This window comes from Kogia breviceps, chromosome 6 (assembly GCF_026419965.1).
Source record: "Kogia breviceps isolate mKogBre1 chromosome 6, mKogBre1 haplotype 1, whole genome shotgun sequence".
NCBI lineage: Eukaryota > Metazoa > Chordata > Mammalia > Artiodactyla > Physeteridae > Kogia > Kogia breviceps.
Genome location: NC_081315.1, coordinates 99,204,626 through 99,224,720, shown reverse-complemented (window position 1 = coordinate 99,224,720; position 20,095 = coordinate 99,204,626). Strand labels below are relative to the sequence as shown.

The following is a 20,095-nucleotide window of genomic DNA, read 5'->3' as shown; positions in this document are numbered from 1 at the left end:
CCAACTGTCTTATATTGAAATCATAACCTCCAGTATCTCAAAATGTGACTGTCTTTGGAGACAGGGTCTTTAAACAGGTAATTAAGTTAAAAGGAGGTCACACAGGTGGGCCTTAATCCAATATGACTGGTGTCCTTACAAGAAGGGGAGATTAGGACACAGACACACACATAGGGAAGACTTCGTGAAGATACCAGAGGAAAACAGATGGCAACCTATAAGCCAAGGAGAGAAGCCTGGAACAGATCCTTCTCTCATGGCCCTTAGAAAATACCAAGTCTGCCAGGGCCTTGATCTTAAACTTCCAGCCTCCAGAACTGTGAGGAAACAAATGTTTGTTATTTAAGCCACCCAGTCTGGGGTACTCGTTACAGCAGCCCTAGCAAACCAATACAACGACTACACTCACAGAGATTGTTTTGGGCTCTATTTCAGACACAAAGTCCTAAACTCTCTGCAGTCCTGGAAGAGAAGCCACCTAGATACACTATTGTTTGTTTAAGAGCCAGAAGCAAACTGGAGTCTATGAGAAGCATCTTACATGGATGAAAATCACAGAAGGGTACAAGAGACATTCTTTGGGTCCAGTCGCAGGACGAGGACAGCAGGGCACAGACACAGGGCAGGTTAGAAAGCTAGGTAACCAGGCAGAGAGGGAAAATGAGAAGCAATATGGAAAGAGCAGAAAGTATGAATGAAGAGATTGTTCAAGAAGTTGGTATGGAAAGTACTAAACTTATAGAGGCTTTAAAATTAGCAAACCAAATCAGAAAGCAGCAACATGGTAGAAACTATAAATATGAAAGATGGTGCTGTGCCCTAAGGGAAGGAAAGCCCCCAGTCCTCTTCCACACCTTCCTCTCCGAGGCCCCTGCATCAAAACCCTACTTCCAGGCTTCCCTGGTGGCGCAGTGGTTGAGAATCCGCCTGCCAATGCAGGGGACACAGGTTCGTGCCCCGGTCCGGGAGGATCCCACATGCCGCGGAACGGCTGGGCCCGTGAGCCATGGCCGCTGAGCCGGTGCGTCCGGAGCCTGTGCTCTACAACGGGAGAGAGGTCCGCATACCACAAAAAACAAAAACAAAAACAAAAAAAACCCTACTTCCAAGCCCAGGTGGAATAATGGGGCAGCGCTAGGGAAGGTCTAGAAGCCGGCAACCAGCCTTGGGTAGTGAACTCCCACAAAAGGGTCAAGCAACTGGCTAAGGGTTCTCTTTGGTCTACCTTGTGCTCTGGAAATCAAGTGAAACAAAGGCCAGGGGCATTTCCACGAGAGGCCGCGGCGCCCTTTGCAGCCTCTGGTCCCAGGAGGAACGCGGAGGAGGAAAGGAGCACCACCCGGCCTCTCCTTCCTTCTCAGGGCCAAGTCTTCCAAGACTGCAGTTGGAGCCTAGCTCTACCATCCCTGTCTCCTGTCTCAAATGGGCAGCTCTCCTGCAAAGACAGTGTGAGAAGCAGCCATCCCCACAGGCATGCGCGACCCGCCTCCGAGGCAGTGGTTAAGGCCAAGGTTCAGGCCTAGGTTTGGAAGTGTACATAGAAAATGCCAAGCACAGGGCATGCTTAGGTAAAGATGATCTCCAACAGAGGAAGCCCAGTCCCAGAGTCATCTCTGGGATTTCAGGCTGAAGCCCCCATCAATATAACAGTCTTTCAAAGTCCCCAAGTGTATGTGTGTGTGTGTGTGTGTGTGTGTGTGCGTGCGCGCGCATGTGTACATGTATATACATATGCAGATTATATACATATATGTACATATATACATGCATACCTGTACACGTGTGTGTGTTTCTCTCTGGCCCTATATAAGAGAGATGGTGTTCCGGGATTCTGGTATAAACAGACCCCCTGGCTGAAAACAATAGCAACATTTTAATATAATCTAATATGTTGCTGGCAACCTAATGTTTCTAACATGTACAGGGATTTATTTTCAACAAATAGCTAAAAATAAGGCCAAAGACAAAGGAAATTAAAAAATAAATGTAAAAAGCACAGTAATTCACACCATAGCACAGAACTTTAGCTACGCTGTCCACACTTCTGATGTACATTAACCACCACAGCAATCCTGGTGCCAAAAGTAACTTGTGTTTCTAAACACAACAGACACCACTTAACATCTAGGAGTGCCTGTCATCCTTCCTTGGAAAGGGCAAACCGCACTGACCCTGCCATCATTCTGAGTACCTCTACTCAAAGCCTGACAATGTGCTACATGCTAAGGGTATCTGTCAGGCACAATGACTCTTCTTGCAAGGAACGGGAAACCAAACAGGAACAGGCTGCCTCATTCAACTCTAACAGTCCAGAGGGAGCCATACTTCGGTGAGGTCCCGCCAGCTCCCCTACGCTCACCCTGATGGGCCTACCTCACACTCCTCAGTGTGTCGGCTCCAGCCCAAGCCCGCAGCACGGCGGCTTCTGTACCAGAAGTACAAGCATCTTTTCTGATGAAAGTGAGGAAATTTCTCTCCCCAAAGCCCCAAGCAAATCTCAACTCAATTAAATTCGGTCAAATGCCCATTCCTGAACCAGTGACCATGGAATGTGTGTGGACTATCCTATCAAGATTAGGCCTAGAAATGAGGTACAGCCAGCATCCTCTGAAGCACATGGACTGTGTGGAACAGAACATGAAGGCGTGAATGAAAACAGAAAAAAAAAAATCTGAGAATTAAGCAGTGCTGTGCCGAGATCATTTTACAGGTGTGTGTGTACACACGTGTATACATACACGTTTATATGTATACATATGCATACATGAACGCACTGCTGTATATGTATATGTAAATGCATATACACACACACACACACACACACACACACACATATATATATATTTTTTAAAAGCCTGATTTAAAGATGTTTGATCTTAATGAAAAGAACAGAGACCTACATAAAAGGATGAAGAACTCTGGATGTTACATGCTTAAATAACACATCTGTGATCAAAGCAATAAAGTCCTGTGGGAATTAACTGTGGAAGAAAACACTAAGTAAAATAATCAAGGAAAGGCACACAGAAGGAGAAAAAGTGAAGCAAAGAGAACTAAGAAAATGAGAAAAGTCTGTTATCCAACAGAAATAGAGATGCTCACTGTGACTGACTCCCTGATGTACGCGAAATGTTATCCTAAGTGTATGAGTAACATGCGAATTTGAAACTTGATCCTAGAATAGCAATCAACACACAAGAAATTAAATATCCATTTTTAATCCATTAAAAACTCACCAAGGCAAAAACTAAGTGCTACTTGTCACACATCTTATCAGAAGCAAAACTAGACCTCATCATTAAGCAAAACAGAATTATCACATTCAAAGATGGCTGAATAAAATAGTCAAAGTTTATCCAAAAGTACTTCTCCTGGATGTGTGTTTTTTTTTTTTTTTTTTGATTCTACTGGACTATCTTATAAGGCATACACATTATGACAGAATTTCAAAATAGCATTGAAGCTTTAAAAGCCACTGGTCATCAAACTATGATGCATGGCCTGTTTTGTAAATAAAGTCACATCCACATTGATCTGTGTATGCATTCTCAAGACACTGGCGTAACTGGGTCACTGTGACAGAGACCATATGGCCCACAAAGCCTAAATTATTTAATATCTGGCCCTTTACAGAAAGTTTGCACTTCTCTGCTTTAATGAATTGTTTTTTAAAATGCAATTCTGAGATGTTTTATAATAAAATATTGGGAAAAATCAATTTTTATTCTGAAAAGTTGAGAGTTTAGTAACAGACTTACAATGAAAATGCAGTAAATAAAATACCAATAAGAGATGATAATAAAAGAATACTCACAATCTTTCAAGGAGACTTAACCCAGAAAATGAGCCATTCTTCAGCTCGGATATTTTATTGTTACTCAGAATCCTAAAAATGACAAAAAAAAAAAAAAAAAAAAGGTAAGTTGCCTAATATATGTACACCATCAATATCAAAGTAATTTAGCTTGTTATGTTTAAATCTAAATATGAGGAATTCTAAGAAGTCATTTATTACCCAAAGAATTTTTGAGATGCCTGACAAAAAAAAGGAGCTTCTTTCTCTGAGAAACGACCCAAAATAGCTAACTTGCACATCTTGTCACATCTTAAATTGTTCCTGTCACACTGAACCAAACATTTTGAAATAAAAAGGGAGAGAAGTCAACACAAAATAGATCTTAAGTTCAGTATAAAAATAAAGAATACCACGTACATTTACATAACTAATCAACTTACATAAGTTGAATACTTAAAAACTGGAAACAACAGAAAAATGCAGAACAAGTGCTCTACAAAATACTGACTTTAAAAGAAATACAGTATCTAGATACCATTTCAATAATGCTGAATATTACTTGTAACTTAACCATATACAAATCTGTATTGTGTGAAAATATGCTTTTTGCACACATTCAGACACAGGTAGCTGTATTACAATACTACATCTCATGCATTAGGATGATGTTCTTAAAAAAAAATGAACTGGAAACAAAAAAAAAGATTTAAAAGAAGTCCTAGTTGGCAGGACTTGCCTAAGAGCAGACAATGTGTACATGACCTTGCTTCCTTCTCAAGGCTTTGTAACTCTGCTCCTTTTGCAGCTTGGATGCCAACACAGTAAGTCCCCTACGTACAAACCTTCTATGTACAAACCTTCAAGTTGTGAACTTTCAAAGATGCGCACATGTGTTGCACAAGTGGTTGCGCTTTTAATGAAGACCTGATGGAATTGGAGGCCCAGAGAAAGGACTAAGAGAGACAAGAGGAAGAAGTAACTGAAGAGATTCACGACCCAGGAAATGGCATGGAGATTTTCTTTACTTCAGGAGACACTGCTAGTTTTGGAGGCACAGGACCCAAACATAGAACGGTACACGAAGGTTGCAGCAGCCGTTCAGAATGCAATCCAGTGCCAACATGTCATCTATAAGAGGAAAAACGACCTACTATCCAGACATCACCGGATCGTTTTTTCAAGAGGGTAGGTAGAATTGAATCCAGCTAGGAACCAGAACCTGTGCCATCAACGTCAGGTGTGAGTGACATTGCAGCTTGCCCTCCATCTCCTGTTGCTGACGATCCTTCAGCTCTACCATCTCCCATCTCCTCTGCCTCCTCCAGTCAGTAACTCTTCTTGCCTGTTCACTCGATGCCAGCCCTGTATGCCAGCTGTTGCACTGTACTACTGTACTTTTCAAGGTACTGTACCGTGAGATTAAAAACGTTTATTTTTGTGTTTGTTTTTTATGCCTTATTTGTGTGAAAAGTATTATAAACCTATTACAGTACAGTACTACACAGCCTATTGTGTTAGTTGGGTACCTAGGCTAACTCCGTTGGACTTAAGGACAAACTGGACTTACCAACGCACTCTAGGAACGGAACTCGTTCGTATGTAGGGAATTTCCATATAGGAGAAAATGCAAAAGCTACCTTATTTGGGGGAATGACACCCAGATACAGTAAATGAAAAAACCAAGGCATAGAAAAGTTAAATTAATGGCCCAAGATCACACTAGAGGAGGCAGAGGCAGATGTGAACCCCGGCACGCTCCACTCCAAACCCCACATTCTTCAATGTACACCAACGTTGGTCAAGAGCCACTCTTACTGGCATTTTAGCAGAAAATTCTCCATCCCACACAGTGTTGCAACTTCAGGGGCACCCTCACACTGCGTACAGGCTGAGTGCTGCCCCCCACCTGGGACGGTGCAACACTGTATAAACAAATGCTAACAGAGAACACCTCTGGGTCATAAGATTTCAGGTATTCATTTTCATTGTGTCTACTCTCATCTTTCTCTTAAAAAAAAAATCCACTATGTGTATGAAAACAAGCAAAAACAGCCATTTGACTGATTTTCTTTGGCTTTAAGTGGAATTTTTTTTTCTAATCCCGCTAATGCAGGTTAACATTTCACAGCATTTTGGTGAGATGATTAGGGGCTTCTAAAGTCAAGCGTACTTGTACTTGAAGGTCAGCTCTATCACTTTCAAATTACACTAGTCTTGGGCAAGTCACTACATTTTTCTGTAACAGAATTCCTCATTCATAAATGGGAAGAACAATATCTACCTCATATAACTCTAGAAGGAAGGCAGAACATACTCAGTGAGTATTAAGTTTAAGGTTCTATTTCCTTGGTTCTAAGACACACATCTTCCCATTTTAATGTTTCTGAAATCAAGATGCATCTGGCAATCAAAGTACATTACTATGTAGTATTTTCTCTCTCCAAGCTGTTACTAAAGCAAGGATGGTGATCAAAAACATGCCGGGCTGGGGGAAAGGGGGGAGGGATAAATTGGGAGATTGGGATTGACACATACACACTACTATATATAAACTAGATAACTAATAAGGACCTACTGTATAGCACAGGGAACTCTACCCAATACTCTGTAATGGGCAAAGAATCTAAAAAAGAGTGGATATATGTATATGTATAACTGATTCACTTTGTTGTACACCTGAAGCTAACACAACATTATAAACCAACTATGCTCCAACAAAAATTTTTTTTAATGCAAATGAAAGATGATTCGTATCCTCAAGGAATTTACACTTAGCAAAAAAGAAATAAACATCATAATCACATTCAGAAATGCAAGTTGGAATGTGAACTCTACATACTCAATCAGCAAAGACAGAATTTAGGTGCCAATATAAAGCTTAATATCCCATTCTTACACCTCTGGGCAATTTTCACATTAAAAAGACCAATAGCATGAACTACAAGATTTTGTTCATTTTAACTAAGCATATGTAATCTTAAAACAAAATAAAAATTCAAATTCAAAAAACGCCAATTAAAGCACCATTTTCTCTAATCAAAATTACAAAAGGTTTTTTCAAGTAAGGTGGTAGGCATGGGCAAAACCAAACTTGGACTTGGACATGGCCACAAGGTCACTGGAACAATATTTCTTCAGCCACCTAGCAGTCCACACCCAAGAGCCACCAGCCTTGCTTTCCTAAATAGGCACTGATCCTAAGCTAACAAGTTACCAAATCTGACAAAAAATATATTCAATGACCTTATTCAGACATGATTTATAACAGACAAAAATTGGAAACTACCAAAGAGTTCAGTTTGTGTTAAGAGGAGTAGTTAAATGATGGTACACCAAACAACAAAATGTTATACATCCACTAAAAAAATGATGCCTTTAAAGGAAACTTAATAAAAAGGAAATTGTTTACAATCAATTAAAAAGCAGAGAACAAAACTGGTATCACTGATTGAAAAGAACGCAGAGACAAAAAAAAGACTTGGAAGAAATACATCATAATGATCACTATCTTAGTGATGAGGTTTCTACTCCTCTTTTATTCTTTATAATCTTGCAGTATCTTTTGAAATATCTAGAATAACTCTTATTTTTAAAATATACTTTCTAATGATAAACCTAAGAATCTTAATTACCAAGTATAGCTTGAAACTGACTTAATTTTGAGTATAATTATATCTTAGAAATAAACACTGAAGTAAGGAATACTTTATTTGTGCTTTGAGATTAAAGACTCGCATTTCTTATTTACATTCAAAAAAGATTTATGTAGTGACTATTTGCAACTTAAAAGGCAGTAGTGCAAAGAACAATAGTGTTGATATCTAGAGCCCAAGGTTTTAATTGAGACCTCACAAAGTAATAAATGAGTCCATCTGTGACAAGTCACTTCTGTTTTCTAGGTAGACTTCCATTTCATCAATTTTAAGACAGAAAAGATTAGGCCAGAATGATAACCAAGCTCCTTCCAGCTTCTTTTAATTTTCTGTAATTATTCATGTTGTAATGAGCAAAGCTGTCGAACTTGATGGTGACTGAGAATTTACAACCAATAAACCAAAAGTAAGGAAACAAAGGAAAACAACACAATCTACCAAGCTCAGTGCTGTTACTATCCTGTTTCTGAATGAAGAATGAAACCCACATTATGGAAGTAGCTTGGGAAAAACTGCCAGGGTGGTAACTGAATTATACTCACTTAGATTCAGTATTGCTTCAGCAAAAGGACTGTCATTTGCTCAGTCATAAAGGCTTTAGCAGAATAAATGATAGATTTTATTGAGAGTAAAAGAGAAGACAGTTCATCACTTAAAAAGTTATAACTGTAACCTTAAAAATACAGTTTCAATATATTCAGTCTACATATTACCTGATGTGTTAAAGGATTTTGTGCAAGAAAACAGTATCGGTGTGAATAAATCTACTCTTCAGACAGCTTTTACACTCAATTTTGAGATGGAGGGACTGTGGAACTAGCAAATGCATAATATCATGTAACACATAAACCTAAAACCTATTCATACTCAATATTTTTGCTGACATCTTTGAAATTTCAAACTTTCTAGGAGGTAACTAAATGAAAAATATAAAACTTGACCAGAGTTATAAAGCTTATTATACATACCCATTTCTGTTCTATACTAATGATGTTACCACATTATCTACAGACAACACCTCCTGAATTTAAACACAAGAAGAGTTTGTTGTCCATTGCTACCATTTAACACAGAAACAAGTTAGTTCAGTATATCATGTATGCTGAAACATGAAAAAAGGAAGAAGACTTAATGCAGACATGTTTTTTTAAAAAATCGAAAGTTTATGGAGCAGAAAGAAAGAAAAATTAAGCATTACAATTTCTCAGTTGCATGCTATTCCAACTCCCAGAATGGAATGCTGTTCACAGCATCCACACCCTGTATGGCAAAAGACACAGAATAATTTTCCTTTTGAGAGGAAATGAAACTATATTTCAAGAGCATTAAATATTCAGAGTAAACATTAGGAATATAATTCTTAAAGGCTATATATTAGTTATATATTATTCATTGCACTATTGTTTATAAAAGCTAATTACTGGATATTTAAGTTGGTCCCAGGAATATGGGATTGGGTTAAGTTATCCATTAAATGGATACCATGCAGAATGGGAGGCTGGGAAGCTCTTTAGGTATTCATATAGAAAGACCAGAGACATACTGAAGGCTGAGGGCATACATTTACATATTAAAAGTTACCATCCCTTGACATTTCTGATTTGCTCAAATAATAATACAAATTGATTCTGTACGAGATTTATCATGTAGAATAACACCTGTTACTGCTACATCTTTATCAAAAACAAGAAAAAGAGGCAATATGGCTAGGCTACACTTCTGAGTCACTAACCTCAACAGGCACACAGCCTAAACCTTTAGGGCCAACTGTGATTAGTTAAAATAAAAAGTGTTACCTCCTCAAAAGTAAATGTTTAATGCTTTGCTTCATTCATCCCACTAATGAAAACTGGTTATTCCCCACGTACTCTTGGGGGCAGCCAAATCCAACCCGCTACCTGTCTGCTTGACAGTCCATGGGCTCTAAAAATGGTTTTTATGTTTTTAATGGTTGAAAGAAAACCAAAAGAATAATATTTTATGACACATGAAAAAAATCTATGAAACTCAAACTTCAATGTTCTTAAAGTTTTATTGGAACACGACCATGCCCATTTGTTCACGTATTGTCTACAGCGGCTTCGATGCTATGATGAAAAACTTGACGAGCAGTGCCAACAGAGACTGTCTGGCCAGGGAAGTCTAAAATATTTACTATCTGGCCCTTTACAGAAAAACTTTGCCAACTCCTGTTTTAGTGTACTCTGTCTCGGCTTATTCTGTTTTCAGGCAAATGAAAATCATGCTGATTTCTAAATTAATTCCTCCTAGCAAGTAAGAATAAGAGTATCTACTGGATTTCAAAACTCTCCATCGATTTGAATAATCTTTATTTTAAAATCACGTTTAATTCCGCATGCCATCAGCAATTACACACATTTTGTCCCCAGTATTATCAGTTTGTTCACCATTGTGTCCTTCTGTTAATTGGACGCATTCATTCATCCATTCATTCATTCCTGCAGAAAAAATTCTGGGTGTTATGCTTCAGTGCCTGCGTGTCAAAAAATGTTTTGCCCTCACTCTGTCATATCATCTTTTTTTAAAAATAAATTTATTTATTTATTTGTTTATGGCTGCACTGGGTCTTTGTTGCTGCACGCAGGCTTGTCATTGTGGTGGCTTCTCTTGTTGCGGATTCCGGGCTCTAGGCACACGGGCTTCAGTAGTTGTGGCTCGCAGGCTCAAGAGCACAGGCTCAGTAGTTGTGGCACACGGGCTTAGTTGCTCCACGGCATGGGGAATCTTCCCAGACCAGAGATCGAACCCGTGTCCCCTGCATTGGCAGGCAGATTCTTAATCACCGCGCCACCAGGGAAGTCCATATCACCTGGCTTTAACGGCACTTCTCATTATCGGAAATTACTCTGTTCAGATATTTATCTATTTACCACGTCTCCCATGACAAGGTAAAAACTCATAAAGCATAGGGATCTTTTCCAACTTGACTGTCACCACATCCCCACACACACAAAAAAAATCATAATGGTGGACATTTGAGAGATTCTATCGTGCAGCCATGCTTTTTTTTTTTTTTAACATCTTTATTGGAGTATAATTGCTTTAAAATGTTGTGGTAGTTACTGCTGTATAACAAAGTGAATCAACTACATGTACACATATATCCTCGCCCTTTTGGGTCTCCCTCCCACCCTCCCTATCCCACCCTTCTAGGTGGTCACAAAGCACCGAGCTGATCTCCCCATGCGATGCAGCTGCTTCCCACTAGCTGTCTATTTTACATATGGTAGTGTATATATGTCAGTGCTATTCTCTCATTTCATTCCAGCTTACCCTTCCCCCTCACTGCGTCCTCAAGTCCATTCTCCACATCTGTGTCTTTACTCCTGTCCTGCTCCTAGGTTCATCAGAACTTTTTTTTTTTTTAGATTCTGTGTGTGTGTGTGTGTGTGTGTGTGTGTGTGTGTGTGTGTGTGTGTGTTAGCATACGGTATTTGCTTTTCTCTTTCTGACTTACTTCACTCTGTATGACAGACTCCAGGTCCATCCACCTCACTACAAATAATTCAATTTCGCTTTTATGGCTGAGTAATATTCCATTGTATGTATGTGCCACATCTTCTTTATCCATACATCTTTCGATGGACACTTAGGTTGCTTCCATGTCCTGGCTATTGTAAGTAGAGCTGCAATGAACATTGTGGTGCACTGACTCTTTAAATTATGGTTTTCTCAGGGTATATGCCCAGTAGTGGGATTGCTGGGTCATATGATAGTTCTATTTTTACTTTTTTAGGGAACCTCCATACTGTTCTCCATAGTGGCTGTATCAGTTTACGTTCCCACCAGCAGTGCAAGGGGGTTCCCTTTTCTCCACACGCTCTCCAGCATTTATTGTTTGTAGATTTTTTTGATGATGGCCATTCTGACTGGTGTGAGGTGATACCTCATTGTAGTTTTGATTTGCATTTATCTAATGATTAGTGATGTTGAGCATCCTTTCTTCTTTATGTGGATACACACTCATTTACTCCTCACAAGAACACTATAAAACCGATACTATTCTTTTTTTCTAAAACAGTAACAACAGAAATTTGCAAGTTAGGCAACTTGCCCTGGTTCACATTCAGACCAAGTAGCAGACTGAAGATTCATACAGTGCCTGATACGCACGTGACTTGTGGGGCTAGGGAGGTGCGCTACTCAGATCTCCCTTCCAGAGAGACCCTGCACAGGAGAGCAGGCAGCTGACCACTTCCGGCTGCAACCGTCCAGAGAATCTGCCTCAGTTTCCAAGCAGAGGCCACCCACTTTGCAGGCAATGCCAGGCCAGGACTGAGCACAGCAGTGATAAGTAGGTTCTCTGTTCCTGGCCAGTACAGACTCCCCAGCAGTCCTGCTCTGCACCAGAGTTCCCTGCTGGGCTGGCCAAGACTTTCTCATAGCTGCACGGTAGTCTGCTCCACCCAACTGTCCTTCCTTCCCCCTCTCCCTTCACAGGAGCTAGACCTGCATCTCAATCCAGAGGTGTTCCATACCCACTTCTGCTTCATCTCCCTTTTTTTCCCGTAGTTATTTCCCCAGGTAAACATCTTCTTCTTCTTTTTTTTTTTTTTGACAGTACGCGGACCTCTCACTGCCGTGGCCTCTCCCGTCGCGGGGCACAGGCTCCGGACGCGCAGGCTCAGAGGCCGTGGCTCACGGGCCCAGCCGCTCCGCGGCATGTGGGATCTTCCCGGACCGGGGCACGAACCCGCGTCCCCTGCATCGGCAGGCGGACTCTCAGCCACTGCGCCACCAGGGAAGCCCCATCTTATTCTTCTAACCCCACTCTGGCATGCGCTTCCCAGAGGATCCAACTGATAAGATGCCCACAATATCTGTTCAATAAATGAATGAAATAAAAATACAGCTGGGTTTAATGTTCTGTGTTCAAATATCCCTCTGTAAGGAATTAATGATACAGTATCTACAATGTCCGGGCATCCAGCTGTAAAGATGAGACATATAAATCTCAGTCCCAAGCTCATTCCTTCTCTGAGACTTACGGGAAAAAAATGGGAGTTGGGGGAGGTCAAAAAATCTACCAGAATATGTCTAGTTTTCTTCTTTTAATATGGCAATAAAAGTTGTCCCAAGATACTTTTTTCCACATTTGAACCCTTCTAAAATTAGAACCATCTTAAAATGGATATCAAAAGAAATGTCCAGCTACTAGGATAAGTTGTCACTACTGGCAAATATACAAACCGTGGCTGAAATGTGAAGTCTGGATCCTTAATTATGGCTTGATGTTTATACATTAAGATTTGACTATGATACAGCATTGAAATAAAAAGTTGTGTAATAGAAGACTGAATAGTATATGACAGTCAGCAGAATTAAAGGCAGCAGAGTAAATCTCCCAGAATTTAACATTTAGGAAAGGCTGGTGGGATTCATTCATGAGTCACGGAGAACTATCACTCAAGCAGCTGATGTCTCTCAAAAGCCGCCAGCTAATTTATAAGGGAAGCAGTTTAACTCCCAGTGAAACACGATTAAAAGGGGGAGTGAGGAGCTTGTTAAATTAACCAAGTTAAAAGGACAAACAAAACCCTAATATTCTTTATAGACAGACAAACCATATTGCCAAGACTAAAGATGCAAAAGAGAAGGTCAAGATCACTTTTATAAAATGCTCAGTGGGTTAAGATATATGCATAGGGCTGTCAAATGTCTTAAAATACATTTATCATACCTACATAGAAAGAAAACGGAACTGATACAGGGGTAAAGTGTTATTAATAGAAAAATCTGGCAAATCTGGATACAAAATATATGAGGGTTCTACAGATTATTATTATTCTTTTAACTTTCATGTAGAGTTTGAAATTATTTTCAAATAAACAGTGTAAAAAGCTTTGTGTTAAAATGACACTATGCCTAACAGGAACGGTCAAGTGATTCCGAGGACCTCTAAAGGCGGGGTGTCCACTTAAATATTGAAGCAGTGGCATTTCATGGGGTGGGAAAAAGAAATAGACACTTACAGAGGAACCAGCTCCCTCACTGAAAAGCTGTTTGCCATCTGACTGTTGATGGCATCTACCAGCTGCTTTTTCCTTCTACGTCTGTTCCTTAAGTTGGTTGGATACTACGTCTCGTAAACCCATCCTCCACATCTCCCAATTCTTCTTCATAATTCTTAAACCTGCTTTCAATTTTGAAAGAAATCCTCGGCTCAGTTTTCCCGACCACTAATTTTCACAGCCTGAAGCGGTTCCCGTTTTGCTCTTGGGCCCATTTACTGCCCCCCAGTCAGCACGTTCTAACATTACAATCTCACAGTGAACTTCTCAGGCAGCCTCCTTTTCTCAACAGCTCCTTTCCCACACCAACTCCTGCTTTATAGATTGCCCTTCTCTTGGATCTGAGACTAGGAATTAGAAGTTTCCTTTATTAACTTTTCCTTAATCATACTGTTGATCACAGGCCTCATGACCTGCGGTTGCTTGCTCATCTTTACAAACGGGGGCCTGGGCTGATGTGTATATTCCTCGCTGCACAGGGTTTCTTGAGCGCACTTGAAAAGAATGGGGAATGGGTAGGAAAGGGAGGTGAGCAAAATGCCTTTATTTCAAGGCACAGAAGCCTCATATCCTTGCAAGGTGGGGACACAAAAGAAACCTGAGGTCCCCGACGTAAACTTCAACTTCCAGCTACAGTCACCCACTGGTATTCTGCTTTGGCAAATCTCCCAGCTTATTTAAAACTCGGCTAAAGGGCATTGTTGACGAGGCAAAGCCTACCACCAAGCCCTCTGAGTCAAACTCAATGAGAGCAGAGCTGGAGGAGCTGTTTCAGGGCTATGAATTCCTGGAGGAGCATCTCCTCACCCACTTCTTTCGCCACTCCCTAGAATTTCAATTCCTGGGAACCTTCCAAGATCCTGTTAAGAAAATTCACTTGTCTAGTTATTCCTGCTCTTGTCTCTACTGGGTAAGTACCTCCACTGTGCGGTTTCGCCATCAATCTGATCCCATCTGTTTTATTTATTCCATAGCGTCCTCAGAGCTTCTGGAGCACTGCAGCACCTTTCTCAGTTTTCAGCCCCATTAGTTATGGGTTTGCTCATATTTTTATACTACTTCTGTCATTTTCAACAGAATTTTGGGAGGAAATGAGAAAAAGTAAACAAGCGTGGTTCAATGTATATCCACTGATGGGGTTGTAAAAGAGTCACTTCCTAAGAGTGGAGGGCTCCTTCCTCTCCTGCATCCTCTCTGGATGCTGAATGCCTGGGGTCAGGCTTGCTGTCTAGCCAATCCCGTGCCGTCACACAGGGAGGAGAGCCTTTCCCTTTACGAAGTTGCCAAAACCCAGAGAAAAATCTCAACCACCTTTCACTTAACAGAATGATGATTTTTAATCACAAGGGTACCTGTTAAAGCAACGCCTCATATGTCAACCAAAGGTAAAGCTCCAGGTTCCCTGTAAAACAATCAGGTGTCGCAGAGCACACCCATTTGCCAGTGCCACAGTCATCCTGGTCCAGCATCCAACCGCCAAAGGCAAAACAAGGGAGTTGGATGGGGGCCTGCTGGCAGAAGTTGTGGTTCTGTTCCCTGGCCTGGTGACTATTAAACAACAAAATTCACCTGAGCAACTTTTAAAGCTCTTACTTGCTTTACCCAGTGATGCATGGATTTACTGAAGTGGAGGAGAGTTCAGTAGACTAAGCCTGCCTTCGTGAAGCTGTAAGCAATAGTACTGCCACCTTCAATCTCTGCAAGGTGAAACATTTTTTAAAAGTAGACAGCAAGTCAAAGGTATCACCAGCTAACATACTATTATAGGGTCACAATATAATTTATCACCAGACACCTGATGTTTACATTCACATTAATAATTACACCAAGACAATAGGTGTCAACCTGGGCATATGGTCACACTTCACGACTCAAATGGTTCATTAAATAACCTTTCAAGTTATTGAAAGGCATTTCTATCAAAGATCTAACATTTTTTTAAGGCTTGTTTTTTCCTATAATTATTTCAGAGTCTTTATTCAGTAGTTTTATAACTAAAAAGGACATAATCTATTTTTCTGCTTTCTCATTAAGCCATAAGTTCGCATGTAATCAAATAGCATTTGGTTAATTAATAAAAACTAAAAGGTTTTTTATGCCATACTAGCTATTCTTTCCAAAATGCCTAAAAATGAAAAACTGTTTATTAAACAACACTTCATCTTATCTTAGGAACACATCAGCTCAATGAGAAAAGGGAGCCCATTTTTCAAGGTGTCTGCAACATCATAAAGAACACTGGGCACTTAATATTTATGAATATAATAAAAGCAAGTTTATTTGGCATTTTAATCAAATAAAGACCTTTCTCCTGGGACCAGAATGAGTTTTTTCTAGGATTTTGAGTCTGATTTTTAAGCTGAAATTCACGATGAACCTACTACGCACTGAGAGTACATTTGAACATCTACTGTGTGCTGGGAGCATCATTAATTAAAGGACACAAAAATAGACCTCAGACTAATATGACACATGAATCTCAGTGTGAAGTGCTACAAAAGAAGGATATATGATGATTCAAAGAGAATATAGAGTTTAAATGTTGCTGAAGTGCAGAATGATTAAGGGAAACATTTCTGATCTTTGTTGTTAAAAAAAAAATGAATTCAAAGGGCAGACAGGAAGGGGAAAATCCTTTTAAACAGAGATAACTTCTCTGTATTAGTTTTCTTTTGCTGCATAACAAATTACCACAGACTGCTTTAAATCAACACCTACTTAGTGGCACACGGTTCTGCAGTCAGAAGCCCAGGCACAGAGTCAGCGGGTCCTCTGCTCAGGGTGGACGCTAAGTGCAGAGAACCTGGGTACCGATAGTGGGGATGCTCCTAAATTAATGAATGAGGCGGAGGGAAGGAGGGATGTGACTACACACATTACGTGGCAAGTATTCTTGTCAGGGCCACGCTTGAATCTGAGTGGTGAAAAGTGGTACCTCGGGGCTTCCCTGGTGGCACAGTGGCTGAGAATCCGCCTGCCGATGTAGGGGACATGGGTTCGTGTCCCGGTCCGGGGAGATCCCACGTGCTGCGGAGCGGCCGGGCCCGTGAGCCATGGCCGCTGAGCCTGCGCGTCCGGAGCCTGTGCTCCGCAATGGGAGGGGCCACAACAGTGAGAGGCCCGCGTACCACAAAAAAAAAAAAAAAAAAGTGGTACCTCGTAATTTTAATTTCCATTTCCCATTGTAAATTTGTGTTCCCTTCCTGTGAAGGTCTGGAACTGTCCTTTGACCATTACAACACACTAATTGTAAGTATGAGCTCTCAAGTCAGACTGCCTCAGCTCAAAGCCTGGTTCCACCACATACTGCCTGGGTGACCCTGGGGAAATTAATGAGCTTCTACGCCCCACCTGCTCAGGCACAAAAGAGGGATCATAATAATAATGACCTTATTAAGGAAGTATGAGAATTAACTAATAAAACACAACCCTTCAGACACTTACGACAAGATCTGGCACACTCAGTAAACATTACCTGTTATTATCGGCCCATGTTTCTAATAGATAATTTGTCTTTTCTTCCTAACTTGTAGGAGGTTCTTAATACATGGGGACCAGCATTTGCCAATACAATCTTCCAAAAATTCTTAGGCAGCTGGTCCAAATGCTGGGTGCCAGTCTCTATTAGAATACACTCAGAGAGCACATTTTGGAAACTATTACCAAGGCGTGAAATCATCATTTCTGACAAGGACAGTGCTTCCTACTAAGCACAGAATCTAAATAATTCTATTGGTAAGAAATCTCCTGAGACCTTTGTAAATTTAGAGCCACTCTTTTAAGGTAGCTGTTGAAACTATATCAAACAGGGAAGAACCCTGATATGTACAAAAAGCCATACGACCCTAAGATTATAAAACCAAACAATTAATCCAGTCATTAACAGAGTTTTAGGCTTCCAGGGCCATTGGCAAATAAGGGCACGTGTGCCACCACCTCCCTGTCCCATGCCAGATCAGGAGTCAGTCCTGGCACTTTCCTGATAAGCTCAGGCAACACTCCTAATGGCTGCTCCCAATTCATAGGTGCTGTCATTCAAGAAATCTACTTGCCATCCTGGTTCTATTGCAGAACCTCTATCATAGACAATTATGACCTCAGTGTACTTTTTATAACTGGTGGGGGGATTGTGACCAGGAACTGACCTGCCCACTGAGAGTGAGTTCTGTGTAGAGAGTCAACAAGGAAGTGCTGTGAAAAAGAATCAGCCAGAACACTGGCGTCAAAAGATGTGTAATAAACATGTGGTAATACGGGCAAAGCAGTAAGTGGGGGGGAGGGGACATGCAGGCAAAAGAAATAATCATGTGATACAGAATCTGTAGGACATCCATACAGTCCGAAAATAAAGGAAAAATAATACATGCGTGTCTGTGCATATAAAGTCAAAAAAAGGCATCTTCACTTTGCTAAAAAAAAAAAAGTGTACGTTTCTGAACTTTATGGACAACTTGTACATTCCTTTGATACGCAGAAACTCAGATAAGCAGGCTGGTGGACTCACTGAGCTGAGGTTTAATAATCTACATTCCTATAACAGGAAAGAATGGGGATCTGCAAAGAGACAACCAGAGTTCAGTGCTGGCGCTCATCAAGGGTTCAGATCTAACTCAGGAACTCAGGGACCAAAACAAAAAAAGCCAAAAACACTTAATAGGATAAAAGCACAAGGTCCCAATTTGGGGATCAGCCCCAGGGAACGAGGGCAGGTCTCAGCCAGTGAGTGAGGGGCAATCAGCCTAGAGCGGTGAGAAAAGGCATGAGGCCAAGAAAACTTCCCTGTACTTGGTTACTATTATAACGAAGTGAATTCCTTCTAAGACATAATTTGAGCTTCATTCAATGCACATGAACTCTGTGGATTTTTTTTTTAAATATCACAGTAATCTTGAATTTCAGTAGTTAACGAGCCTTAAAGATAATCTAGTTCAAAACCTCATTTTCCTCTTCAGGAAAGTGAGAGCCAAAAAATTATGATGTGCTAAGGGTCACCATTCTACTTGGTAGCAAAGCTAACGTTAAGGCCCCGTATCCATTCAGTCTCGTTGCTATTTCCTCTGTATCCTGCTTTCTGGTCATCTTTATCAAATATGGGATAAGCGTGCCAGTTCCCTGCTTACCCAGGCATAACTTTGACAGGTAGTTGTGAGCGCTCCCTAAAAAAAAGAGTGTTATGCATTCTTTTCACTTCCCAAGGAGACCCACCTAAAATGCAACTACCCATTATGATGTCAGTACTCCTTTCATCTTAATAGGGCAGCTATATTTGAGATAGGTCATTTATTACACCAGGATAAAATTTTCAATCTCAAGATGCAGGTAAGAGGACTATTTAATAATCAATAATACTACACTGCAGTCCTAACTAAGTAGGACGCTCTGATCATTCCTGCAACCTCCTGATGATAGCAAATGAAATGTTAAATTTCTTTCCTTCAGTTACTAGGACACAGTAAAGTACTAGTTACTTTGTTTTCCCATCAGTCAGCCAGCTCTAAAGCAATGGTTCAAAGTAAACAAGTTCCCCCTAGCTTTTGTTCTACAAATGCTTATTCTCAACCCCTACTGCCAATATGAGCATTTAGGTTGTCTGTGACTTTTATGAACAGACAATAGTGAGAATTCCAGGCCTAAAGGCCACAGTCCTAGGCCAGAAGCCGAAAAGGTGTGTAACTTGAGAGGATCAATGTACCTGTCCATGCTCAGTTGGCACACCTGAAAAAATAGGAACAATGTCAACCTTATGAGATTGTTTTACCAACTGGGATGTGTATGTGGGGCACGTGGCAGAGCACACGGCCCACGATAGGTATCACAATGTTGGTAGTCATTAGAACTTGTAAATCAGTTCAGGGCACTGACACATAGTGGACCCTTGAAAAACATGGGGGTGAGGGCACCAACCCTCCACTCAGTGGAAAATCTGAATAATAACCTATAGTCAGCTCTCAGTATACACGGTTCCTCCATAACTACGGATTCAACCCACCTCAGATAGTGCAGTACTATAGTACTGAACGACTGAAAAACTTCCACTCATAAGTGTAACCACACAGTTCAAATCCATGTTGTTCAAGGGTCAACTACACAAAGTTCTGGAGGCCAAGGCGCTTTAGACACCTTAGTTTGCGCTACTCACAGTAGTTTAAGATAATTACCAAACCGGATTTAGGAGAAAGTCGAACTAGCATTAGAAGTTTTTCACCACCTACATTAGCTAACTCAATCATGGATGCTTTAAGGTTTCAACAGAAGTAGAAACAGCAGGTCTACCAAATTTAATTTCAACAGAAAGCTAAGAAGTTTCCTGAAATCCCATACTCTTGAAAGAACCATGAGAAGGATCTTCACATTGGCTTTACTATCAACCTCCCAATAGAAAAATAAACACTTTCCATTTACAAGCTCTCACCATCTACTCTCATTCTGGACGGGCTCAGACTTAGTATAGGAGGTCTCCATAATCCCCCCTCATCTCTGCTCCATGCGGTAACAGGACATCTCCAATTTTTAAAGTTCTAGAAACACTAAAATGAAAAATGATGGTAACACTAACAAAGCTTAAAAAGGGAAAGTCTGACAAAGTTCTTACATCATGGCCCCAGTCTGTGGTT

At 40.6% G+C, this 20,095-nt stretch overlaps 1 protein-coding gene across 1 annotated transcript in view; it reads right to left on the bottom strand.

Annotated features, from left to right (window-relative positions):
* Nucleotides 1-20,095, bottom strand: part of ADGRA3 (adhesion G protein-coupled receptor A3) — a 111,727-nt gene that overhangs the window by 78,255 nt on the left and 13,377 nt on the right. The window contains exon 2 of the mRNA XM_059066476.2: nucleotides 3,815-3,886. Coding sequence (XP_058922459.1) covers nucleotides 3,815-3,886 — 72 coding nt within the window. The remainder of the gene's footprint in view (nucleotides 1-3,814; nucleotides 3,887-20,095) is intronic.